The sequence below is a fragment of the Bufo gargarizans genome, chromosome 1 (assembly GCF_014858855.1).
Source record: "Bufo gargarizans isolate SCDJY-AF-19 chromosome 1, ASM1485885v1, whole genome shotgun sequence".
NCBI classification, from domain to species: domain Eukaryota; kingdom Metazoa; phylum Chordata; class Amphibia; order Anura; family Bufonidae; genus Bufo; species Bufo gargarizans.
In genome coordinates, this window is record NC_058080.1 from 294,756,267 (window position 1) to 294,784,188 (window position 27,922).

The window sequence follows — 27,922 nt, forward strand, 5'->3', positions numbered from 1 at the left end:
GTATAAAAGTGTTTTTTTGGATCAAATCAGCGATGGACTGCAATATGAAAGGTACCATAGTAATCTGGGGAAAGTAATGGAGAACCTGATCTGAATGGTCTGTAATGGTCATATTCGGTGAAAGAGTCCCTTTAAAGCGTCAGCCGTTCCCCTTTGCCAGAGCATCTCTGCTAACAATAACCAGTCTGAATAATCAACAGTTATCACCAGGGAAAGCTGCTGGCTCCTACTTGCTTACAGATGTAGTAATCCTTATCTTGACTGTGGGTGCACTACATTATTAATATAGCATACTGCTCTGTTCTTTGCTGTTTGCATATTATGGCCTTTCTCATACAAAACATGTGCGCTGTGGAGGTCAAGAAAGGACTGCTACATCTGTACATGTTAGGGTACGACACACACGGTGTGGTCATTTGGTGTTTGGGACATGACCGTGCTGCAATCAAAAATGGATAGATGGATAGATAGATAGAATACACAAAAGCAGTAATTAAGGCCACTCTCACATCTGCGTTTTTTCTTTTCTGGTATTGAGATCCATAAGAGGATCTCAACACCGGAGAAAAACTCTTCTGTTTTGTCCCCATTCATTGTCAATTGGGACAAAATTGAACTGATCAGAACGGAGTCCACCATAATGCATTCCGTTCCATTTGGTTGCGTTCCCATACAGGACAGAAAAACAAGCAGTGGTTTTCTATCCGGCATGGGATGCGGAGCAAAACGGATACGGTATGACACACAATATAAGTCAATGGTGCCGGATCTGTTTTCTCAGACACAATAGAAAACTGATCCGGCACCCATTGACTTTTAATGATAATACAACCGTTCATAATGGATGCAGATGGTTGTATTATCAAAAACTGAAGCGTTTTTCTGATCCCTGCTGGATCTGGCAAAAATGCAAGTGTGAAAGTAGCCTAATTTGTCTATAATGATGAAAATTATTTAATCAAAATGTGTGTTAGCCACACTAAGTATATAAAGATATGCTTTGCTATTGTGATTTAATTTAGGCAAATTAATCCATTTTGGTTGCACTTCTGAACTTGGTACCGAACTGCACATCCTGCATGCTGTTTATCTTCGATATCACACGTTGAGGAAGAAAGCTGAAAAGAAATGTGAAACGCCATTGTGAAATCAAGTTATTCTGCCGAGCACCTATCCATATGTCATGTCATAAGTACAGCTCTGATGAGAAAGGTGTCTTAGTAAATATGGGCCTGTTCACGGCTGACAGTGAGTGATGTATATGCCTATACACATCGGTGGCTACCAGTCTTTTTTTAGAGGGTCAGAGGAGAGCAGTTATAATACTGGAATAATAATACAATTTAATCTTAGCTGTTCTTTTTTAATCAAGTCTTACTTTGACATTATCAAGTACATTTTCACGGATGGAGGCAAAATAATCATCTTCTTATTGGTTAAGATGCCATCCACAAAAGCTTTTGCAACATATTCAGGTGTTAGAACAGGCCATATTCTGAAAAGAAGAGAAAAAAAGGGATAAAAAATAAAATCAGTGCAAGAATATGAAAGCATGTCTAAATGCACCTCAAACATACACAGATTTAAAGAGTTGTCCCAGGATTAAATAATAAATCATTTATTACTTACTTAAAAAATAACTAAATAAGACAGCAATCAAGAAACCCACAAATACCAGTCCATAAGCATAGAAGCAGGCAAACACCAAATAGCTGATATGCAGAACAAAATGTAAACACAAGTGATGGCTAAAAACTAGCCTTTATTACAAATACTTTTAAAAGCAACTAAATACAATTCATGTTCTAAAAAATGTATCCACATAAAACCAGTAAAAATAGGGGTGGGGGGGGGGGGGCACCTGGTGGATGAAACATGTAATGGCCAGGGCTAGGTTCCTGCATCTCACCTGGACATTTAAAGAGGTGAGGGAGGGTCTGGCAGAATAAGCAGGAGGAGCAAGGGTGCACAGGGAGTGGCTTGGGCCTACCCTTCAGTGGCAGACTGGGAACTTAAAGTGGCCCCATGTTGTATCGGGGGTCAAATTAACAGAAGGCAGGGCAACAGAAGTAGACAGGGCCAACCAGAAGTAGTAGGGGCAGCAATACCATAATGCAGCAAAAGATACCACCCCTGCTGAACCAAATACTGTATCACCAATACTACAGGCCCTTAATGCTGAGAGCATTAGATTATGTACCCGGCTGGCAGCTTTGAGGAGGGCTCAGGTGGCCCCCTGGATATCAGCCCACCGGGAAATTTCCCTGTAGGGTCTAGGGCCAGTTCGCCCCTGCCACCCTTAATTCACTTAACTGCTTATTTTCATATGAATTAAATGCAAGCGCATTACATACTCCATGTGATACAACCCTGTGTACAATTATTTATTGGGCTATTGCGCATTGTCATCTTGGAAAAACGTCTTCCTCTCAGCACTTTCCTGGTACCTGCTTTGGCGCTATTATGAATAAATATCATGGTTCCTGTTTGTCCCTCCCTTTGAGATGAACCATCACTATTCATTGCAGCTGATACCTAGGGAACTGATTGGTGCATATGTATTTAAAAAGGTGTGTACAGTATATATGTTCATTGTACTAACCCCCAGAAGAAGCCTCTGTGGGCGAAATGGAGTTACTCGAGGGTGCTCCATACTGGGTCGGTTTTGCTACCATTTGCCACTGTGCTTTATGCAGTTCTGAACTGCCACTCAGTTTTGTGACACCAGCTTGTGTACTCCTGGACGGATGTATGATACATTTTATGTAAATTCTTAATCATGTTATGTGTCAATTATATCAATAAAGAGGTATCTATATTACTATTGCTTATTAGGTGTATGTTTGGTGGTCCCAGAGTGAAGTATGTTGTGACAAATTTTCCAAATAGAACTTGCAGTCATAAATATGTTGCCAATAAAGTAGTCTAGGTAACTTGTCTAAAATGACACCTCTTTCTGTAAAAGTATGCTAGAGTGTATACATGTTAGTAGAATAATGTATAAAGATAAAAAATAATTTTCTCACCGAGTGCTTGGGTCATGGACAAATCCAGTATTTACGAACACTGGACATAAGCAAGTTGTCTTTATGCCCTCTTTTCCAAGACTAGCAAGCTCTAGAGTCATACTCTCATGAAATCCAACAGCACCAAATTTGCTAGCACTGAATAGAAAGAATTAAATACGTACAATTATATCAGCAAATAGTGAGACAATTAGGACAATCACTCCTAGATAGCTATATAATACTTTAACCCCAGCCCATGGAGATCAGTCATCTACTCCCTTTTCACAATCCTGTGTCTGGCTGTAAGACAACTGGCTGCAGAAGGCACCTCTCCCATTTCTCTGACATAAACATTAAGACTCCTTTCACACGGGCCAATATTCCGCGCGGGTGCAATGCGTGATGTTAACGCATTGCACCCGCACTGAAACCTGACCCATTCATTTCTATGGGGCTGTTCACATGAGCGGTAATTTTTACGCATCACTTGTGCGTTGCGTGAAAATCGCAGCATGCTCTATATTGTGCGTTTTCCACGCAACGCAGGCCCCATAGAAGTGAATGGGGCTGTGTGAAAATCGCAAGCATCTGCAAGCAAGTGCGGATGCAGTGCTTTTTTCACGCACGGTTGCTAGGAGACGATCGGGATGGAGACCCGATCATTATTATTTTCCCTTATAACATGGTTATAAGGGAAAATAATAGCATTCTGAATACAGAATGCATAGTACAATAGCGCTGGAGGGGTTAAAAATAAATAAATATTTAACTCACCTTAATCCACTTGATCGCGTAGCCCGGCTTCTCTTCCGTCTTCTTCTTTGCTGTGTGCAGGAAAAGGACCTGTGGTGACGTCACTCTGGTCATCACATGATCCATCACCATGGTAAAAGATCATGTGACGGACCATGTGATGACCGGAGTGACGTCACCACAGGTCCTTTTCCTGCACACAGCAAAGAAGAGATGCCGGCTGCGCGATCAAGTGGATTAAGGTGAGTTAAATTTTTTTTGTTTTTTTTAACCCTCTCCAGCGCTATTGTACTATGCATTCTGTATTCAGAATGCTATTATTTTCCCTTATAACCATGTTATAAGGGAAAATAATACAACCTACAGAACACCGATCCCAAGCCCGAACTTCTGTGAAGAAGTTCGTGTTTGGGTACCAAACATGCCGATTTTTCTCACGCGCGTGCAAAACGCATTACAATGTTATGTACTCTCGCGGAAAAATTGAGCATGTTCCCGCAACGCACCCGCACCTTTTCCCGCAACGCCCGTGTGAAAGAGGCTTAAGAGCTCTTTCAGATAAGGAAATTAACTTGTGTTTGTGTCTGTGTTTCCACTGCAAACAGATGGATGATTTTTTAAACAGATCACAAATGGATCATTTCAAGTGCCCTCCCTCACATTCATGACTTGTCTGAATGAGCTCAAAGTCTTGTCCCATGAGCAGTCTGCTAGCAACAAAATGGAAGAGACTTTCTAAATGTACAATTGAGTTTAAAGTATTTCTAATCTATTGGGGCAGTTAGTATATAGCTGTTTCTGTGTCCTCTGTAGCAGCTTAAGCTTATATTACAAGTGCAAATAGTCTTGCAGATCATCACTAAAATGAGCTTGCAAAAAATGAGCCCACACACACAAGAACATTGCCAGAAAAATTTACAAAATATGGCTTTCAGAAAATGCTGACAATTTTTTTTTCCAAGAATGCTTTTACTGTGCAAAGCTGAAATAAAAAATTAAATAAAACATGGACCTATTATGTATCACCACGTTATAACGTTCTGCTCTATTAAAATATCACATATCTCCCATCAGGTCAACGCCGTATAAGACAAACAATAAAAACCGTGCCAGAACAGGAAAATAGAACTAATGATAATGGCAACTTATTTCACAAAAAATAAGCCCCCACACAGCTCAGTCGAGAGAAAAATAAACCTATAGTGGGACATTTATGAAGAACGATAATTTAGACTCAGGTCTTCATCCCTTCTGCACTGGCAGTTCATCCGCTAAAGTTATGTGGAGGCGCCAGCCTCTAGAGAACTTAGGCGGACTTTACACTTGTCTAAATCTACACTAGCTCCCTTGCTGTCTGCTTCTGCTGGGGAACGCAGTAAATAGGTGAAATAGGTGAGTGTTTGTCTTTTTTTTTTTTAATGGCGCTGGAAAGGGCAGAAGGGGGGGGGGGGCACAAGGAGAACATAACTACTGTGAACGGATCCCAAGGTGGGCATAACTACCATAAAGGGGCTCAAAGGTGGGAATAACTACTGTGAAGGGGCCACAAGGTGGGCATAACTACTACCCAGGTGCCCGCTCTCAGGGGACTGCCAGAAGCAATGAGCGCACTGATGGCTCAGCTCCCCACTCTTCTTCAGGCCGGCGCACTGTATAGTGAAGCAGGGGAGTGTAAAAAAATGTGCCACAGTGAGCTACGCGTGCAGCTGAACTCTTCATTACTTATGTAGATTTGAGTGGCAACGGGGGAAAGGGAGGGGGGGTAGCAGGGGACGTTGGGGCAGAAGCTTTGCCCCAGGTGCTGGAAAGCCTAGCTATACGTCTGCCCTGCAGCATCCCCAAACAGCACGTAGAGTTCCTCTTCATAACTCTGGCGGGTCCACCGCCAGTTTAAGGGTTTATTAAGACCAGCGTCTAAAACGCTGGTCTTAATAAATGTGCCCCTAGGTCTTTAATACAAATGTGCCAAATGCACATAAATCTCTTCTGAACCTTGCTGTGTGTCCATACAGTGCTTTATAACCACATATGGGGTTTTGCTGTATTCATGAGAAAATGAGTAACAAATAGGCAAGTTTTTGGAAAATTCTATGAAATGCCTGTTCACTGCAACCTTATAAAAATTCAGTGGGGGTTGCACTTTCCAAAATGGTGTAATTCTTTTGAGTTACACTGTATAGGTAACAGAGTCTCTACAAATGCAACATGGCACCTGAAGATAGTTCCAGTCAAATCTGCGTTCCAAAAGCTATATTGTGCTCCTTCCCTTCTGAGCCCTGCCGTGTGCTTATACAGCAGTTTATGACCACATATTAAGTGTTGCCGTATTCAGGAGAAAATGGGTAACAAATGAAAAATTTGAGCCTAAGAAAACATTTTCTCAAAGAATATGTAATTTTTCATTCTCATGGCCCAGTGTTTCTAAAATCTATGAAACACACATTACAGCACTTGAAGTATTCTTTGGGCGCTGTAGTCTCCAGAATGGGATTGCTTTTTTGAGGTTTCCACTGTAGGGGTGCATTACGGGGTCTTCAAATGTGACATGGCACCTGAAAATTATCCCAAGTGAAATCTGTCTTTCAAAATCCATATCACACTCCTTCCCTTCTAGGTCTTGCCGTGTGCCCATGCAGCAATTTACATCCACATGTGGATTGTTTCTAACTGCAAAATAAGGCTACATGCACACAACCGTATGTGTTTTGCGGTCCTTATGCCAACTGTTTTGTTTTTTTGCGGATCCATTGTAACAATGCCTAAAACGGACAAGAATAGGACACCCCAGAGTGTACAAGAGATAGGGCAAATCAATACCTACATCTTACCTCAGATGAAGTTCCAAGTAGAGTCCCCCCAAATGTATTTGTGTAACCAGAGTTATATACCTCTGCCCAGCCCCAGGTGTGCATCACGCATGTCCTGAGATGTCTATGAGATCACTACTTAGGAATGTGGTCTTATTAACAGAATGGGGGTGGGGGGTGGGAATGGGTTTGCCTAACCCACTACATTACAAGTAATATGAAAGAGACAAAGTTAAAGGCACCAGAATTAAAGGTGACAGAACCAATCAGTACTTTAAAGGGTAACTGTCATGTTTTCATAAAAAAAAATTTTTAGCATATGTTACTGCTGCAGCAGCATTATGCATAAAACAATCTTTAGTTTCCTCACATACCACTGTTTTCCTTGAATTTTTCCCTTAGTTATGGCTTTTTTAACATTTACAATATGAGAACCTGCCAGTTCTCTGAGGCCAAAACTGCTTTCCCTCACTTTCCATACACACTTGCTGTAGCCAGCAGCTCCCTGCCAGCCAATCAGATTGGATTACTGAGAGACATGCCTCCACACTGTGAAGCCTAATGCAGGCATGCAGTGTGAAGGACAGCCTCTCCATCTTCCTGTCTTTTTAGCCAGAGACAGGCAAGCCATAACAACTGTCTTTTAACCCCTTCACGACTGCAATACAGCTATATACGTGCTAATTACACATGTTCCGTACAGCTAGCACGTATATAAATGTTATGGCACCTCTTTAATCCAAGTGCTGCAAAACGTTTGAATTAAAACTTCTGTCCCTGCACTGCATACAGTCCGGTAATGCTGGCAAGGGCTCAATCAGAGTGGTCCCATGCCGACAATCGCTCTGATTGGTTACTTTGGGCACTGTTAAAATGCCAGTTTCAGAAGTTCTGGCTCACTTCAGACATCCCCAGTTTAGAGAGTTGGCACGCCAAAATTGACCAGATCTACAGGCTTGAAGAAATTTCACATTGGGAATTAAGAACAAGATCCACTTTCCTTAATATCTGGAACCCCTGGAAGAAATTCTGGCTTTTTTCTTGAAATTCACAGACACAGTATTTCACTCTCTTATAGCTTACTAAACTAATTTTCTGATTAGATGACTCTTTCCACCCCTCCTCTCTCCCCCCCACCTCCTCCCCCCCTTGTCTTTTGTACTTTTATTTTACCTTACTGTATACCGAATTGTTGCACACCTCATGCCTGCAAATCTTGTAACTTGTAATGGTGGCTATTGCTACATCTTGCCATAAATATAAATATGAATGTGATTTGCCTGTCATATATATACCTGTATTGTTGACTGTTTTTGGTATGTTTTAAAAACAAAAATAAAAATTGTCAATTTAAAAATAAAATAAAATGCCAGTTTCAGGCTCTGATCTGCACTCTGCAGATCAGAGCCTGAAATCAGGTACCATATCCTCTGTGCCCCCAATATGTGAGCCCCCTGCCCCGATCTGTGCCCCTTTCTGTATACCCTGCCTCCAGGTTTGCCGACCGTGCACTGTGTATGTGCCGGCCGGCCTGCCCCCATCCATGACCTCTGCTATTGCCCCCATCCATGTCCCCTGCCATTCTGTGTCCCCTCCCCAGCCCTCGTCTGTGCCCCCTTATGTGGTCTCCCTTCTGTATCTGTTGGCGGTGGCTCTGTTCCTGAGCCACCACCATCAGCAGCTAGTGTCAGCTGTATGCTGACACTCTGCTGTAACCCCTTAGATGCTGCTGCCAGCGGCATCCAAGGGGTTAACAGAGGTAGAGGGCTCCCTCTCTCAACCATTGGGCTGCCGCACTGTGATGGCAGCGGCCCAATGGTTGCCATGGCGACCGGGCGCCTTGCAAAGGCAACCAATGTTGCCATATATTAGTGTAAAACTGATAGTCTTATACTTTGCAATGCAAGAGCATTGCCAAGTATAGTACAGCAATTAAGCCCCACTGGATCGTCAAGATCCAAGTGGGACTCGATAAAAAAGTTTAAAAATAAAAAAAGTTAAAAAAATAAATAAATAAAAATGTTAATTAAAAATAAAATAAATTGCCTTTTCCTATATCCGCTCATTTATAAGAGATTAAAAATATATATATATGCTACACATATTAGGTATCACCGTGTCCGTAACAACCAGCTCTATAAAAATAACACATGACCTAACCCCTCAGGTGAATGGTGTAAAAATAAATAAATAAATAAAAACTGTTGCAAAACAACAAAATTTTTGGTCATCTTGCCCCAGAAAGTGTAATAATGAATGATCAAAAAATCATATGTACCCAAAAATGGTACCAATAAAAAAATCAACTCTTTCTGCAAAAAAACGAGCCCCTGCACAAGACGAACGGCAGAAAAATATAAAAAAATAAGGTGTTCAGAAAATAGAGACACAAACATAATTTTTAGTAGTAGTCATATTTTATATCATTGCGTGTGTAACAACCTGCTATATAAAAATAGCACATGATCTACCCTGTCAGATGAATCTTGTAAAAAAAAAAAAAGAGGTGTCAAAACAGCCATTTTTCGGTTACCTCACCTCACAAAAAAACTGAATAGAAAGCAATTAAAAATCATATGTACCCCAATAAAACTGGTGCCTTATCCTATAGTTTCCAAAATGGGGTCACTTTTGGGGAGATTCTACTGTAAGGGTGCATCAGGGGGGCTTCAAATGGGACATGGCATTTAAAAACCAGTCCAGCAAAATCTGCCTTCCAAAAACTATATGGCGCTCCTTTTCTTCTGCTCCCTGCCGTGTGCCCTTACATCAGTGGGGTGTTTCTGTAAACCTCAAAATCAGGGTAATAAATATTGAGTTTTGGTTGGCTGTTAACCCTCGATATGTTAAAGGGAAAAATTTATTAAAATGGAAAATCTGCCAAAAAAGTGGGCACTTCCTTTCAGTCTGGCCGGGTACAAGAAACAAATGCTCCTGTACCGCGGACCGAACAGGGCTCGGCCACGCTACACTAGAGGTGGGGGGGGGAATGGAATGAGAGTGACAAGGAAGGGAGGGGGGGGGGGAAATCAGAGTGACAAGGGGGGGAATGAGAGTGACAAGGGAGGGGGAGGGGGGAATAAGAGTGACAAGGGGGGAATAAGAGTGACAAGGGGGGAATGAGAGTGACAAGGGAGGGGGGGGAGTAAATGAGAGTGACAAAGGAGGGGGGAGTAAATGAGAGTGACAAGGGAGGGGGGAGTAAATGAGAGTGACAAGGGAGGGGAGGAATGAGAGTGACAAGGGGGGGAAGAGAGTGACAAGGGAGGGGGGGAAGAGAGTGACAAGGGAGGGGGCAAGAGAGTGACAAGGGAGGAGGGAAGAGAGTGACAAGGGAGGAGGGAAGAGAGTGACAAGGGAGGGGGGAAGAGAGTGACAAGGGAGGGGGGGAAGAGAGTGACAAGGGAGGGGGGAAGAGAGTGACAAGGAGGGGGGGAAGAGAGTGACAAGGGAGGGGGGAAGAGAGTGACAAGGGAGGGGGGAAGAGAGTGACAAGGGAGGGGGAAGAGAGTGACAAGGGAGGGGGGGGGAAGAGAGTGACAAGGGGGGGGGAAGAGAGTGACAAGGGAGGGGGGGAAGAGAGTGACAAGGGAGGGGGGGAAGAGAGTGACAAGGGGGGGGGAAGAGAGTGACAAGGGAGGGGGGGAAGAGAGTGACAGGGAATGGGAAGGTGGAGGACAAGGGAGGGAGGGGGAGAAGAGAGTGACAAGGGACGGAGGGGGCAGAAGAGAGTGACAAGGGAGGGAGGGGGAGAAGAGAGTGACAAGGAAGGGAGGGGGGAGAAGAGAGTGACAAGGGAGGAGGGGAGAAGAGAGTGACAAGGGAGGGGGGAAGAGAGTGACAAGGGAGGGAGGGGGGAGAAGAGAGTGACAAGGGAGGGAGGGGAGAAGAGAGTGACAAGGAGGGGGAGAAGAAGTGACAAGGGAGGGAGGAGAGAAGAGAGTGACAAGGGAGGGAGGGGGGAGAGATGACAAGGGAGAGGGGGAGAGAGTGACAAGGGAGGGAGGGGGGGGGAGAGTGACAAGGGAGGGAGGGGGGGAGAGAGTGACAAGAGGGGGAGAAGAGAGTGACAAGGGAGGGGGGGAGAAGAGAGTGACAAGGGAGGGGGAGAAGAGTGACAAGGGAGGGGGGGAAAGAGAGTGACAAGGGAGGGGGGGGAGAAGAGAGTGACAAGGGAGGGGGGAAGAGAGTGACAAGGGAGGGGGGGGGAGAAGAGAGTGACAAGGGAGGGGGGGGAGAAGAGAGTGACAAGGGAGGGGGGGAGAAGAGAGTGACAAGGGAGGGAGGGGGTGCAAAGAAGAGAGTGACAAGGGAGGGAGGGGGGAAGAAGAGACTGACAAGGGAGGGAGGGAGGGGGGGGGGCGGAGAAGAGAGTGACAAGGGAGTCCCCAGAGCCAGACCAAGAGCCTGACTGCAGCCAGAGACCAGATCATCTTATTGTCCTGGTGGTAAGTAGACAATGCAATATGTTTATTATTTGATTGTTTAGTTATTAATACTACATTGGAAACTAATTTACCTCACATTAAGGCTCCATTCACATGTCCGCAACGTGTTTTGCGGATACACGGAGCCACGGATCCGCAAAACACGGAAAGCGGCAATGTGCATTCCGCATTTTTTGTGGACCGCACATTGCCGACACTAATAGAATATGCCTGTTCTTGTCCGCAATTGTAGACAAGAATAGGACATGTTCTATTTTTTTGCGGAACGGAAGTGCGGACCCGGAAGTGCGGATCCGCAATTCCGTGTCCGGGCAGCACATCGTGCTGCCCCATAGGAATGAATGGGTCCGCAATTCCATTCCGCAAAATTCAGAACGAAATTGCGGACGTGTGAATGGTGCCTAAAAGGACACTATAGTCCCAGAACCACTACAGTTTAATGTAGTGGTACTGGTGTCTATAGCCTGTTCCTGCAGAGAAAAGACACTGTGCAGTACTGGTGGTAAAGGAGCACTATAGTGCCAGGAAAACAAACAAATTTTCCTGGCACTATATAGTTGTTAGGAGTGGGGCACCCTCGTGCCCTCCTCCCACTTACCTTTCTCCAGCGCTGGCACTGGGAACTCTTCTCCCCGATCCTCCTCTCAGCTGCGAATGCGCACGCATTCAAAACTATGTTCCGCGTCTTCCCACTGTAATTTTCACAGTGAGAATCGCTGGAAGCACCTCTAGCGGCTGTCAGGGAGACACCTACAAGAAGCTTGATTAACCCTAAGGGAAACATAGCATTTCTTTTAATTTAATTTAAATGCTGAGAAAGGGGTGGAACATATGTGATGTCATGATATGGGCAGATCATCTGATAGGGGAGGGGGGGGGGGCAATTTTTATCTTGCCTAGGGTGGCAAAAATCCTTGCACCGGCCCTGGCTGGAGATATATTAGACGGTCATTGGATAACAATTTTACTGCAGGCCAGTGGAGTACAGGCCCCAAACATTAGGCATTTACCGGATAGAAAAGATAAAGTGATTATGTGGCTGGAGGTATATTAGACGGTCATTGGATAACATTTTTACTGTAGGCCAGTACAAATACATGTCAAATACAAATGTTTAAAAGAACTAAAAATATTAAATTGGATTAAAAACATGGCTAACGAAATCCCCCATCTTGAATAAACCCCAAATGATAATAGGTGAAAATCGATGACACGTGGTCGTCACAGGTGTTAAATTCCTCTGAGGCCCCAACTATTAGGCATTCACCGTACAGAAAAGATAAAGTGATTATGTGGCTGGAGGTATATTAGACGGTCATTGGATACCAATTTTACTGCAGGCCAGTGAAGTACAGGCCCCAAACATTAGGCATTCACCTGGTTAGAAAATGCCTTTTATGCTGCTGTATTTAAATAAGACAGGGATTATTCTTTGTTCTGGCTGGTGGCGGATATGTGTGGGCTAGCATAGAGGAAATTCAATTAATTGTGGTCGTCACAGGTGTTGAATTCCTCAGAGAACCATGCCTCATTCATTTTTAGAAATGTGAGGTAGTCCACACTTTTGTGAGCTAGGCGAGTGCGCTTCTGTCCTTTCGGATAGGACACTCAACGAGGGGCAAGCCAAGAGTTCCATGGCAAATTGTGCAAGCTCTGGCCACAGGTCAAGCCTGCAGACCCAGTAGTCCAGGGGTTCCTCGCTTCTCAGAGCGTTCACATTGACCGTTAACCCGATGTAGTCGGACACTTGTCGATCTAGGCCTTCCCTGAGGCTGGATCCGGAGGTTGGCTGTTGATGGATTGGCTGCAAGAATGATCTCATATCCGAAGTGACCAACGCGTCTTCAAACCACCCTCTTCTTGCATTCGCGGTAGGATTGGTACCTGCAACTGTTTCTCTGTGGGTGGAAATTCCTCTGCCATCGCCCGAAACAGCAGTATGCAGCATCTCTTGCAGCAAGGCCTGGAAATGCTGCATTCTGATCTCTGTGATGCTGGTAACATGTCCGCCATTTTGTGTTTGTACTGGGGGTCTAAATACGTTGCCACCCAGTACTGGTCCTTGCCCTTTATGGTCCCTCTTCAAACACTGGAGCATGAAGGCCCCCATTTGCACTAAATTGGAAGAGGTGGAGCGCCCTGGCTCCTGCTCATCACCCAGTAGAATGTCTCCTCCCTCCATCCACGGACAACACCAGGGATCCCCGAAAAGTTTAAAACCTGCTCTTCTTTCTCCTTCTCCCCCCCCCCCGGCACCATCCTCCTCTGACTCCTATTTAGACTCCTGCCTACTTGTCTCAGATGGAGTAGCCCCCCTGGGAATTCATTCAGCATTGCGACTTCCTCATCTTCCAGCTCCTGCTCCTCGACGGCTTGATCAATGACATGATGCAATGCATGCTCCAGAAAGAAGGCGTAAGGCACGATGTCACTGATGGCACCCTGGCTTCCACTGACCAGTTTGGTGATCTCATCAAATGGCCGCAGAAGTCATCATGCGTTGCTCATTAGCATGAGTCATGAGTAAAGATCAGTATTAGGAGATCTGAAACGTGTAGACACGTTTGCTATTTTGGAGTTTTAATGTACATGTCTGTATTTAAATAAAGAACGTCATTCTTTGGAAGCTGGACCCTTTCCTCATTTTCAAGTCGCTCATGAGCAGCCACTGGCGCGGTGAAAAGAAACCAAGCTCCCCAGAACCTGTCCTGCTGCAGAGTTCATATAGGTAGTCGTTAACGGCATGTTGCTGCTGGAGCAGCCTATCAAGCCTATACAAGGTGGAGTTTCAGCACGTCGGGCTGTCACAAATCAGACGTCTGACGGTCAGGTGGTATCACTGCTGAACGTCAGCAAGGCGAGCCATGGCCGTGTAAGATCTTCTAAAATGTCCAGAGATTTCCCTGGCCTGCCGCAAGATGTCCTGGACCCCTGGGTATTTGGCAACGAATCGCTGCACAACCAAGTTCAGCATGTGTGCCATGCACGGCATGTGTGTACTGTTGCCCTGTTTCGGACCATTAAGCAGATTGGCACCATTGTCGCACACCACTTTACCAACTGTCAAATTGAGCAGGGTTAGCCACTGATCGGCCTGTGACCGCAGAGCTGAAAGCAGTGCAGGAACGGTGTGGCTCTTGGCTTCCAGGCACAACAGCCGCAGCACAGCATGGCAACGTCTCACCTGGCATGTGGAATAGGTTTTGGGGAGCTTGGGGGCACAGCGGAAGAGGCGGTAGCAGTGGAAAAGTAGGAGTTAGGCGAGGAGGAGACGAAGGATGGAGTAGGAGAAGAAGAGGCAGGCCTGCATGCAATCCGTGGCTGTAACACTAAATCCACACGGGAGCCACGGGTTACATGCTTGACGGCCATCAGAGGGTTCACCCAGTGGGCAGTAAAAGTTATGTACCTTCCCTGCCCGTGTTTGCTAGACCACGTGTCTGTGGTCAGATGTATAGTGGCACCAACACTGTGTGCCAGAGATACATTCACTTGCCGCTGAATGTGGCCATATAGCTCTGGGATGCCCTTCTGGGAGAAATATTTCATTCGGGGGACCTTCCATTGCGGTGTGCCAATGGCCACTAATTTTCTAAAGGCCTCCGAGTCCACCAATTTATATGGCAGTAGTTGGTGGACTAGCAGTTCCGACAAGTCAGCGGTCAGCCATTGGGCAAGAGAGTTATCCGGCGTCATGAAGTTTTTACGTTCGAACATTTGGGCCACGGAAGCCTGCCTTTTGCCAGATGAACTCGACGACGGTATGGTGGAAGGTGGAGTGGAGGACAAATGGGAGGAGAAGAAGAGGCAGGATGTGGAGCGCTGGGAGTGTGGCTTTGTGGGTTCTGACGGTGTTGCTCCCACTGGGCTCGTGATGGAGGCCAGGTGCCTTCTTAAGGCGGGCTTCCCTAAGTGAGTGTTTGGCTTACCGCGACTTATGCGTTGACAGCACAAGCTGCAAATGGCAACACTATTGTCAGCAGCTGACACGTTAAAAAAAGCCCACACTGCGGAGCCATGTGCCGGCGTCCTGGGAGTGCCAAATGTGACCGTGCATGGTGGATGGCTCGCTCCAGATACATTTGCAGTCTGCTTTTTGCCTCCTGTGCACTGCGAGTTCTGCCTGCTTCTCCTCCTTCTACCCCCTTTCTACTGCTCTGTCTCTCCCTCTGAACTCCCCTCCGCTTCGTCTCTTGTGGGCACCCTTGTAACATCCATCGACACGTCATCATCGTCACCTTCATCACCACTGACATTAGAGATCTCGGAGTAGGATATCTGATTGAGACTATTAGTGAAAACAGTCCCACTGATATTTCAAGATTACAAAGCTATGAGTGGCCCACAATGTAAAGAATGTGGGGAAATATCCTTATTAAAATATAACCTTTATACGATATACATTAAAATATACACCTAAGGATGCATCACAATACAAGACATATAATCAAGGGGTTCTATAATATCGACCCCACTGCTGGCAGGAAAGAGAAAGCACTAATTGGCACTGATGCGCCTGTATAGGCGCTAACAGTGTTACCCAGCCAACACACACATACAACATGTATTGGGGTTCAATGATAGGTACCCCACTTCTGGTGGAACAAAGATAGATGTAACTGCTGCGCCTGTGTAGACGCAAGCAGTCTTACCTGACCGACCAGGTGACTAGGATCAGCGTAGCAGGGGAACCAGGCCTGATGAAAGGGAGTGTAGACAGGAGATGCAGTCATGAACATGTAAATGCTGTGCCCTATATCACCCTATATACTTGGTAGGAATGGGGCCTGTTTTCATGCTGCCTGTCTACACAGAGCACTCGCCCTGAAAAGGGCGACCCCGTCCGGATGCCTGTCCCTAGTTTGGACCTGAACCCTAGTATATTGAACAAAAATAATAAAATCTATAGTGACTACAGGCCTCCCGACGTGGCACGTTTCTGTCGTGTCGACTCCTCAGGGGGATTCAGTACATGTAGAAACAAAAAGCAAAAATACCGTCTATGGCCGCAGGTAGCAGTTAAACATACACTGCAGTTAAGCGGTTACATTAGAGACTAGACTCAAAAAGTAAAGGTCAAAGTCTAGGGGCAGGCATCCATGGTGACGGATTGCCCTGCTGCAGAGGAATGGATACTTCTCCGCTTCTTGGTGTGTGAGGATATGGTGGTCCTCAATACGGTAATGTCCCTAACAATAAGGGGGTTCCTCAACCTATACCAGCCACACTGACACATACCTTCATGGAGTTTAAATAAATCGCCAGCGCGCCTCTTCCTGAGAGACCGCCCTGTCAGCACCTGCGTCGGCGTGTGACGTCACGCGCATGCGCCGCGACGCACCACACGCCGTCGCCTATGCCACATGGTTGCGGCGACCAATCAGATCAGGAGGCGGAGGGAGATGGTGGTTACCTAGGAGAATATGTCAACAAGAAGTAACCTCACAGTACGTCCCGAAAATAGAGGCGTCCGTGACAACGCTACGATATAGAGTCGTAGCAGAGTAAAGCTGATATTTCTTACACGATACCAGCGACATGGACACAATGGAAAGAACTGGACATAATACCAAGTATTTAACAAATATTTTGGAATGGGAAAGTGTCTCATATATGTGCATGCCATCCCAAGGGATAGAATGCCACCGTTGATATGAGCATTATTTCTATTAAGAGGAAGCTACCCCACAATCTATATAAAACACCCATAATCTAGCCTCTCATTCAGGCCTAGGGGTGCAGATGTTTTAAGTTGAAAAATCCATCGAGATTCTTGTTGAAGCAGACATCTGTCCCAATTCCCCCCTCTCACAGGCGGTTTGACCAAATCAAAACCCAGGAACTTCAAGGAGGCTTTTCCATTATGCACAGTGTGTACATGTTTCGAAATTGGGGTGTCTCGTTTGTGAGAGATGTCCCCCAAGTGCTCCCCTATCCGTCTCCTGAATTCCCGTATCGTTTTGCCAACATATTCAATCCCACATTCGCACTGGATCCGATAAATGACCCCTCTAGATTTGCAATTAATGAAATGTGGGATTGAATATGTTTTGCCTGTGACATTGCTCACAAATGACTTGGTGACGTGTATGCGTTTGCACGCTATACAGTTCCCACATCTATAGCATCCCACACTCCTGCATCGCAACCAGGTGGTCTTGGTGCGATCAGGTGCATAGTGACTATGCACTAACTTATCGCGTATGTTCGGTCCCCTGCGATAAGTTATTTGTGGTTGGTCACCCAAAACGTCTTTTAAGTCAGGGTCCATTTTAAGAATTTGCCAATGGCGTCCTATAATCTGCCTGACTTGTTTGGACCCCCTATCGAAATTGGCAATAATTCTCATGACCCTAGTTGGCGAAGTGGGTGGTTCATTGGGAGTGAGCAGTGAGCATCTTGGTCGGGACAGAGCTTTCTGATATGCCGATCTCAGAACATGGTCGGGGTATCCCCTGGACAGGAATCTACACCTCAGAACCGCTGCTTGGTTGATAAAGTCATGTTTATTTGAGCAGTTGCGTCTGAGTCGCAGGTATTGGCCTCTAGGAATTCCTGTCCTGAGTGGGAGAGGGTGATTGCTCTCCCACCTCAGGAGGGAATTCGTAGAGGTGGCCTTCCTATAAATTGACGTGTCCAGTTCCCCCCTCGCGTTCCTGGAGATTTTTATGTCCAGGAATGGCAGGGTCGTGGAGTGGGACTCACTAGTGAAGCGCATACCAATATTATTCTGGTTAAGATGCTGGACAAAGGCTTCAAAGGTCCCCTGATCTCCATTCCAGAGAATGAATATGTCATCGATGTATCGCGCCCACAGACCAATTTTGTAAGTGTCCAAAGCCTCATCTTCCTTGAATACGATGGTCTCCTCCCACCAGCCCAGGAATAAGTTGGCATACGATGGGGCACACGGACTCCCCATCGCTGTACCCCTGAGCTGGTGGTAGGTCCTCCCGTCAAAGGTGAAGAAATTACGTGTAAGCTTAAACTCAAGAAGACGCAGGACAAATTGGCTGTGGGCGCGATACTGACAACCCCGTGATTGAAGAAAGTGTTCTACTGCATTGAGACCCAAATTGTGTGGTATAGATGAATACAGGGCCTCAACGTCGATGCTGGAAAGGAGACATGTCTCCTCCAATGTCAGCCCCTCCAAACGCTTGAGGAGGTCAGTGGTGTCTCTGACATGGGAGGGGAGAGCCGTAACAAACGGTGCCAATACCCGGTCGATGTAAATACCCAGATCTCGGAGTAGGCAGCAACAGCGGGGACCTCAGTCCTTTGACTGATCTGGGTACTGTCGTCAGACCGCTGGGTGGCGGCCATTGCTACCTCCTCTTCCTGATCCGATGCCAAGAATGGCTGTGCATCGGTAATGTCTGGGAATGAGTGGGAAAATAATTCCTCTGACTCGAGTGGAGGGGCTATGGTGGTGGTGTCTTTGGGGGTGCACACAGCAGAGAGTGAAGAGGGTGCAGATAAAGAGGATGAGGAGGGTGCAGAAGCGGAAGGCTAAGTTAGCCACTCAACCAACTCTGGTGCGTCGCACTTGGGCAGATGCACCAGGCCGAGCCTAACCCCTACCACCCCTGCGGAATGGTCTGCCTGTTTCTTTGCCTGTCATTTTCAAAATGACCCTGTGACAAAGTCCCTATAGAAGAGCAGTATTTGTGGAAGCAGGTATATTGCAGGCCTCAATCAATATTTGGTGGAAGCCGGTATATCAATCCTCTCTATCAGTATTTTGTGGAAAAAGGTATATAGAACCCCTTAATGAGTATTTGCTGGAAGCTGGTATACCAAATCCCTTAATCAATATTTCGTGGAAGCTGGTGTATCGCAGGGCTCAATCAATATTTTGTGGAAGCCAGTGTATCACACCCATCAATCAGTATTTTGAGGAAGCAGGTATATCAAACCCCTTAATAATTTTTTGGGGGGCAACAGGTATCAGTTTTTTTGGGGGGGGGGGGGGGGCATCAGGTATATCACACCAGTTGCAATTAGTTACTTCAAATAGCATTTGTCCCTCTATATAGCTGCGGTATCGCAGCAGAACCACACACAACTGCTGCACAATACAAATGCACTATAATATACTTTCTATGTTAGAAAGTATATTATAAGTATATCACACCCCTCAGTAAGTCACACCTATCGATAGCACACCTATTCCAGTCGTAAGAGGGACTTTTGTGGCCCTATTAGCTAGCGTTTGGTGCCCCCAACAGTCTGTCCCTGCTCCACACAGCAACCTCTCCCTACACTGGCAAAAGACTGAATGTAAAATGACTGTCAGATAGGGTTTTTTTTATAGGGTAGGGTGTGTGTCCATGTACTGAAACGTCTCAATAGGCTGTCCTGTCCCACCTGATGGATGTGTCATGGGTCAAAGTTCGGCGCTATGCAAAAAAATGGCGCGTGCGAATATCGGCATATGTTCGTATCTTCGGCGAATGAGCAAAGTACGCCGCAAAACGACCGCTGGGCAAACCGCAAGGACATCTCTACTGAACTGGTCCTTAAAAAGTGGGTTTTGGAAATTTTCGTAAAAATTTTAAGAATTGCTTCTAAACTTCTAAGCCTTCTAACATCCTAAAAAAAAATTAAATGACATTTACAAAATGATGCCAACATAAAGTAGACATATGGGAAATGTTAAGTAATACATATTGAGGTATCACTTTCTGCTTCAAAAGCAGAGAAATAGAGAAATAGAAATTTAGAAAATTGCTAATTTTTTAACATTTTTGTAAATTTGGGATTTTTTCATATATAAAGGTGAAATATATTGACTCAAATTTATGACTATCATGAAGTACAATGTGTCACGAGAAAACAATCTCAGAATGGTTTGGATAAACAAAAGCGTTCCAAAGTTATTTCCACATAAAGTGACACGTCAGATTTGCAAAATTAGACGTTAGTGATAGGGGTATCAATGACTCTTGGTCATGAAAGGGTTAAGGGAGCAGTGGAAAGGGACAGGGGACATTAATGAAAGCTGTTATTATAAGGTAATTACAGATCTAATTAACTAGTAAATAAAATAAAAAATGAGTTACACTTTAAAATACCCTTACAATACAGAGGATGTACAAGGGAAATTCTTCATTTTTGCCTGGTGATATGCTGCTCATGACACTAAAATAACATTTTAAAATAGAATACATTTTCTCTAATGATCATTTTGATTCATGAGATGTAATTTGAATGGTTTTGAATTGAAATAATTATACTTACCAGTAATCTACCAGATATGTTAAACCAAGATGACCACATACAGAAGCCACGGTAGCTATGTGACCTTGATTTTTTTTCAGCATTGCAGGCAAGAAAGATTTGGTGATCTTGAAAAAAGTGTAAACATAATTTTTTTAATATCTAGGCATGGACATGTACAAGCATAGTGAACGTGGCATCTGAGCAGTCAGACAGGAGCGGGCTTCCTCTGTCCTCCATCCGGAGCCCATACGACAGCCTAGGGTCTTTTGAAGGCTCCTATGCTCCCAAGCATGTAGAATAATAAATCCAAAATAAACAGCTGTTGATAAATGTAATCCTTACACACACCACAACATAAATGTATGGAGTAGACTTACGTGCTGAGCTTACTCTGGACGCGGTGGTTAAGACAGCTGACACCCGGCCACAATGACAGGGATTGGAGAAAACTCAGATCCAGGTCATTTAACCCCTCATATGTTGCAGTCAATAGTGAATGTGGCTTCTTTTGTCCTCCATTCGGAGCCTGTACGACAGCCTAGGGTTCTTATAAAGGTTCCCGGGCTTGTCATAGGCAACTGCTTATACTATTGCAGTCTACAAGTGTTCAGAAGATCGGACATTCAAGTCCCCTAAGCAGACTAAAATTGACAGAAAAAAATGTAAAAACAAACCCACAAAAATATTAAAAGTTCTGTGACACCCTTTCACAATTTTTCATCTAAAAATAAACATAATTGGTATTGCTGTGTCTGAAGGTTTCTGTACTATCAAAATATGTGAAAATATAAATATGTAATCAAGCAATGAAGGCTCAGTCTTGAGCCGAAACGTGTCACTTGTGAAGTTATTATACACTAAATAAAAGCATATCTTCATTTGCAAGAAAAGGGAGTGCCGGTCCTTCTTCACATTTGCTCATAGACTATAAGCATCATGGGGGTCGGGATTTATCTCTGAATCCCTGCCTTCTAGATAGCTGAATAAACAGCGCTGTAGGAGCACCGTGTATTCAGCGAAGAAAGCGATATGCCACTTCCTGTTCTGGCCCTCCGTGGACAAGGGAGTGCAGGAGCGGTCAGGTCTTCCTGAGACTGTGATCAGCCCTTCAGTGTGGCTGTACAGCCTCTCTGAGGGTGTATTCCCCCTGTAACTGGGGCTAATATGTGACAGGAGAATTCAGTTACAGGAGAAATCAATAGCAAAAAAGAAAGAAATGCGTCCCCCAGAGATCTTGTATCACCGTATGGGGGACACAAAGTGTAAAATAAATAAATAAATATATAAAATGTCCCCTTTTCCCCAATTAAGTCTTTTTTTTTTAATCAAAAAGTGTTATTTACCCCAAAATGGTACCAATAAAAACACCACCTCATCCTGCAAAAATTGAGCCCTCACACAACACCACAGCTAGAAAAAAATAAAATAAATGGCTCTAAGAAAATGTCACACACAAAGATTTTTTTTAATAACAATGCTCTTATTGTGTAAAACTAAAAAAAAAAAGACATATTTGGTATTGCAACATCTATAATGACCGGCTCATAAAAATATTATATGCGTTATCATATTGGGTGAACGCCTTAAAAAAATAAACATTTTGCCATAACAGTTTGTTTTTGTCAACTAGCTTTCCCAAAAACTTATCAAGTGAAAATGCCACCTCATCTTGCAAAAAATAAGCCATCACACAAGACCATAGCCAGAAAAATTTTAAAAAAATTATGGCTGTAAGAAAATGACAACATAAAAACATTTTTTTTCCAAAAATGCTGTTATTATTTAATACAAAAAAATAGACATATTTAGTGTTGCCATGTCCGTAACGAAAGGCTCTATAAAAATATATATATATCTTACATTATCCAACCCAACAGATGAACAGCTTTTTTTGTCACCCCACCTCCCCAAAAAACATAATAATAAGTCATCAAAAACTCTTATGTGCCCAAAAATGGTACAGATAAAAAGTACAGTTTGTCAAGCAAAAGGCAAGCTCTCAAGCATCTATGTTGGCAGAAAAATAAAAATTTTATGAATGTTAGTATATGGTGAAGCAAAATATATAATTTTTAATAAAAAGGGATTTTATTATGCAAAAGTTGTAAAACATGAAAAAATATATCTAAATTTGGTATCACCATAATTGTATCAACCTGCAGAATAAATTGCAGATCCGCAAGACACAGAAGCCGCCCGTGTGCCTTCTGCAATTTGCAGACCGGAACAGGCGGCCCATTGTAGAAATGCTATCCTTGTCCGCAAAATGCACAAGAACAGGACATGGTATATTTTTTTTTGCAGGGCTACGTAACGGAGCAACGGATGCGGACAGCACACGGAGTGCTGTCCGCATCTTTTGCGGCGCCATTGAAGTGAATGGATCCGCAAAAACTCCGGCTCGGATGCGGACCAGAACAACATCGTGTGCATGAGGCCTAAAGCTATCATATATACCACATGGTGAACCTCATAAAAAATAGAAAAACTGACAGAATTTCCATTTTTGCCCACCTCAAAAACCATTTCAATCCAATTGCAGTTTTCGACTTCCGTACTGAAAAGAAAGTTGGTAGCAAATTGCGGGGTGATATTCTCCTGTTATCGCTTGTGAAAAAGAAATTTAGAGCCTAAAGCACAATTTTCTTGTAAAAAATAAATAAAAATAATTTTCATTTTCACAGCCAAGTGCGATACATTCTTTGAAACACCTGTTGGGTAAAGTGCTTACTACACCATATAAAAATTCACTGGGTGGTGTAGTTTCAAAAACGTGGCCACTTTTGGGGCTTTTCACTGTAGGGGTACTTCAGGGTCTCTTCAAATGCAACATGGCGATCATTCCAGCAAAATCGGCCCTCCATAAACCATATGGCACTCCTTGCCTTCAGAGCCTTGCTGTGTAACGATACAACAGTATATGCCTACATATGGGGTGTTTCTGTAAACAGCTGAATCAGGGTAATAAATATAGAGGGGTTTTTGTTGTTGTTAACCCTTGTTGTTAACCAGTGTTACAGGAACAAATTGGTTAACCACTTGCCGCCGCGCTAACGCCGAAAGGCGTCATTGCGGTGGCTCTCCCAGGCTACGCTAACGCCAATAGGCGTCATCTCGCGTGAGCCGAGATTTCCTGTGAACGCGCGCACACAGGCGCGCGCGCTAACAGGAACGGGAGGTAAGCGAGCGGATCTCCAGCCTGCCAGCGGCGATCGCTTGCTGGCAGGCTGGAGATATGATTTTTTTTAACCCCTAACAGGTATATTAGACGCTGTTTTGATAACAGCGTCTAATATACCTGCTACCTGGTCCTCTGGTGGTCCCTTTTGTTTGGATCGACCACCAGAGGACACAGGCAGCTCAGTAAAGTAGCACCAAACACCACTACACTACACTACACCCCCCCCCTGTCACTTATTAACCCTTTATGAACCACTGATCAGCCCATATAGACTCCCTGATCACCCCCCTGTCATTGATCACCCCCCTGTCATTGATCACCCCCCTGTAAGGCTCCATTCAGAGGTCCGTATGATTTTTACGGATCCACGGATACATGGATCGGATCCGCAAAACGCATACGGACGTCTGAATGGAGCCTTACAGGGGGGTGATCAATGACAAGGGGGTGATCATGCATATAGACTTCCTGATCACTTCCCTGTCATTGATCACCCCCCTGTCATTGATCACCCCCCTGTAAGGCTCCATTCAGACGTCCGTATGATTTTTACGGATCCACTAATACATGGATCGGATCCGCAAAACACATGCGGACGTCTGAATGGAGCCTTACAGGGGGGTGATCAATGACAGAGGAGTGATCACCCATATAGACTCCCTGATCACCTCCGTCATTGATCACCCCCCTGTAAGGCTCCATTCAGATGTCCGTATGTGTTTTACGGATCCACGCATCTATGGATCGGATCCGCAAAACGCATACGGACGTCTGAATGGAGCCTTACAGGGGGGTGATCAATGACAAGGGAGTGATCACGCATATAGACTTCCTGATCACCCCCCTGTCATTGATCACCCCCCTGTAAGGCTCCATTCAGACACCCGTATGTGTTTTTTACGGATCCACGCATCCATGGATCGGATCCGTAAAACGCATACGGACGTCTGAATGGAGCCTTACAGGGGGGTGATCAGGGAGTCTATATGGGATGATCACCCCCTGTAAGGCTCCATTCAGACGTCTGCATGTGTTTTACGGATCCACGCATCCATGGATCGGATCCGCAAAACGCATACGGACGTCTGAATGGAGCCTTACAGGGGGGTGATCAGGGAGTCTATATGGGATGATCACCCCCTGTAAGGCTCCATTCAGACGTCTGCATGTGTTTTACGGATCCACGCATCCATGGATCGGATCCGCAAAACGCATACGGACGTCTGAATGGAGCCTTACAGGGGGGTGATCAGTGACAGGGGGGTGATCACCTTATATACACTCCCTGATCACCCCCCTGTCATTGATCACCCCCCTGTCATTGATCACCCCCATGTAAGGCTCCATTCAGATGTCCGTATGTGTTTTGCGGTTCCGATCTATGTATCCGCGGATCCGTAAAAAACATATGGACGTCTGAATAGAGCCTTTCAGAGGGGTGATCAATGACAGAGGGGTGATCAATGACAGAGGGGTGATCAGTGACAGGGGGGTGATCACCCCATATACACTCCCTGATCACCCCCCTGTCATTGATCGCCCCCCTGTAAGGCTCCATTCAGAATGTTTTTTGGCCCAAGTTAGCGGAAATATTTTATTAATTTTTTTTCTTACAAAGTCTCATATTCCACTAACTTGTGTCAAAAAATAAAATCTCACATGAACTCACCATACCCCTCACGGAATCCAAATGCGTAACATTTTTTAGACATTTATATTCCAGACTTCTTCTCACTCTTTAGGGCCCCTAAAATGCCAGGGCAGTATAAATACCCCACATGTGACCCCATTTCGGAAAGAAGACACCCCAAGGTATTCCGTGAGGGGCACATTGAGTCCATGAAAGATTGACATTTTTGTCCCAAGTTAGCGGAAAGGGAGACTTTGTGAGAAAATAAATAAATAAATAAATTTCCGCTAACTTGTGCCCAAAAAAAAAATTTCTATGAACTCGCCATGCCCCTCATTGAATACCTTGGGGTGTCTTCTTTCAAAAATGGGGTCACATGTGGGGTATTTATACTGCCCTGGCATTTTAGGGGCCCGAAAGCGTGAGAAGAAGTCTGGGATCCAAATGTCTAAAAATGCCCCCCTAAAAGGAATTTGGGCCCCTTTGCGCATCTAGGCTGCAAAAAAGTGTCACACATCTGGTATCGCCGTACTCAGGAGAAGTTGGGCAATGTGTTTTGGGGTGTCATTTTACATATACCCATGCTGGGTGAGAAAAATATCTTGGTCAAATGCCAACTTTGTATAAAAAAATGGGAAAAGTTGTCTTTTGCAGAGATATTTCTCTCACCCAGCATGGGTATATGTAAAATGACACCCCAAAACACATTCCCCAACTTCTCCTGAGTACGGCGATACCAGATGTGTGTCACTTTTTTGCCGCCTAGGTGGGCAAAGGGGCACACATTCCAAAGAGCACCTTTCAGATTTCACAGGTCATTTTTTACACATTTTGATTTCAAACTACTTACCACACATTAGGGCCCCTAGAATGCCAGGGCAGTATAACTACCCCACAAGTGACCCCATTTTGGAAAGACACCCCAAGGTATTCCGTGAGGGGCATGGCGAGTTCCTAGAATTTTTTTATTTTTTGTCACAAGTTAGCGGAAAACGATGATTTTTATTTTATTTTTTCTTACAAAGTCTCATATTCCACTAACTTGTGACAAAAAATAAAAAATTCCAGGAACTCGCCATGCCCCTCACTGAATACCTTGGGGTGTCTTCTTTCCAAAATGGGGTCACTTGTGGGGTAGTTATACTGCCCTGGCAATTTAGGGGCCCTAATGTGTGCGAATAGTTTGAAATCAAAATCTGTAAAAAATGGCCTGTGAAATCCTAAAGGTGCTCTTTGGAATGTGGGCCCCTTTGCCCACCTAGGCTGCAAAAAAGTGTCACACATCTGGTATCGCCGTACTCAGGAGAAGTTGGGCAATGTGTTTTGGGGTGTCATTTTACATATACCCATGCTGGGTGAGATAAATATCTTGGTCAAATGCCAACTTTGTATAAAAAAAAATGGGAAAAGTTGTCTTTTGCCAAGATATTTCTCTCACCCAGCATGGGTATATGTAAAATGACACCCCAAAACACATTCCCCAACTTCTCCTGAGTACGGCGATACCAGATGTGTGTCACTTTTTTGCCGCCTAGGTGGGCAAAGGGGCACACATTCCAAAGAGCACCTTTCGGATTTCACAGGCCATTTTTTTACACATTTTGATTTCAAACTACTAACCACACATTAGGGGCCCTAGAATGCCAGGGCAGTATAACTTCTCCACAAGTGACCCCATTTTGGAAAGAAGACACCCCAAGGTATTTCGTGATGGGCATAGTGAGTTCATGGAAGTTTTTATTTTTTGTCACAAGTTAGTGGAATATGAGACTTTGTAAGAAAACAAAAAAAAAAAAAAAAAAATCATAATTTTCCGCTAACTTGTGACAAAAAAATAAAAAGTTCTATGAACTCACTATGCCCATCAGCGAATACCTTAGGGTGTCTACTTTCCGAAATGGGGTCATTTGTGGGGGTTTTCTACTGTCTGGGCATTGTAGAACCTCAGGAAACATGACAGGTGCTCAGAAAGTCAGAGCTGCTTCAAAAAGCGGAAATTCACATTTTTGTACCATAGTTTGTAAATGCTATAACTTTTACCCAAACCATTTTTTTTTTACCCAAACATTTTTTTTTTAATCAAAGACATGTAGAACAATAAATTTAGCGAAAAATTTATATATGAATGTCGTTTTTTTTGCAAAATTTTACAACTGAAAGTGAAAAATGTCATTTTTTTGCAAAAAAATCGTTAAATTTCGATTAATAACAAAAAAAGTAAAAATGTCAGCAGCAATGAAATACCACCAAATGAAAGCTCTATTAGTGAGAAGAAAAGGAGGTAAAATTAATTTGGGTGGTAAGTTGCATGACCGAGCAATAAACCGCTAAAGTTGTGGAGTGCCGATTTGTAAAAAAGGGCCTGGTCACTAGGGGGGTATAAACCTGTGGTCCTTAAGTGGTTAAAAAGGAAAATCAGCAAAAAAAAAAAAAAATGGGAAATTTTGCCTCCATCTCGCTTTAATTCCTGTGGAATACCTAAAGGGTTAACAACATTTCTAAAATCAGTTTTGAATAGTTTGAGGGGTGTAGTTTCTAAAATGGCATACTTTATGGGTGGTTTCTATTATGTAAGTTTCTCAAAGAGACTTCAGCACTGAATTGGTCAGCTTTAAAGGGGCAGAGCACCGTGGATGACACTGTTAAGGAAGCAGAGTGCTGTGGAGGTCACAGTTAAGTTCATGGCCACCCTCAAAAGATGGACTTAAAAACCCCGCCCCCATGCCCTGCTAAGCCATGCACCCAGTTAGGCCACACCCCCTTCCACTCTGCAGCCGACGGGGATTGAAAAAATGAAGGTAGTCTGAAAGCTGGACTGTCCGCCTAAAACCGGACCTCTGGCCACCCTTGGGGCAGGCTACTGTGGAGGT

The 27,922-nt window shown here is 44.5% G+C and overlaps 1 protein-coding gene across 1 annotated transcript in view; it reads right to left on the reverse strand.

Moving 5' to 3' along the window:
* Window positions 1-262: 262 nt before the first annotated feature.
* LOC122945503 (17-beta-hydroxysteroid dehydrogenase 13-like) overlaps window positions 263-27,922 on the reverse strand; it is a 98,514-nt gene continuing 70,854 nt past the window's right edge. Inside the window, exons 4-7 of the mRNA XM_044304571.1 lie at window positions 20,260-20,366; window positions 3,027-3,164; window positions 1,379-1,495; window positions 263-1,118 (exon numbers count right to left, since the gene is read on the reverse strand). Of these exons, the coding sequence (XP_044160506.1) occupies window positions 1,028-1,118; window positions 1,379-1,495; window positions 3,027-3,164; window positions 20,260-20,366 (453 nt within the window). The 3' untranslated portion in view covers window positions 263-1,027. The remainder of the gene's footprint in view (window positions 1,119-1,378; window positions 1,496-3,026; window positions 3,165-20,259; window positions 20,367-27,922) is intronic.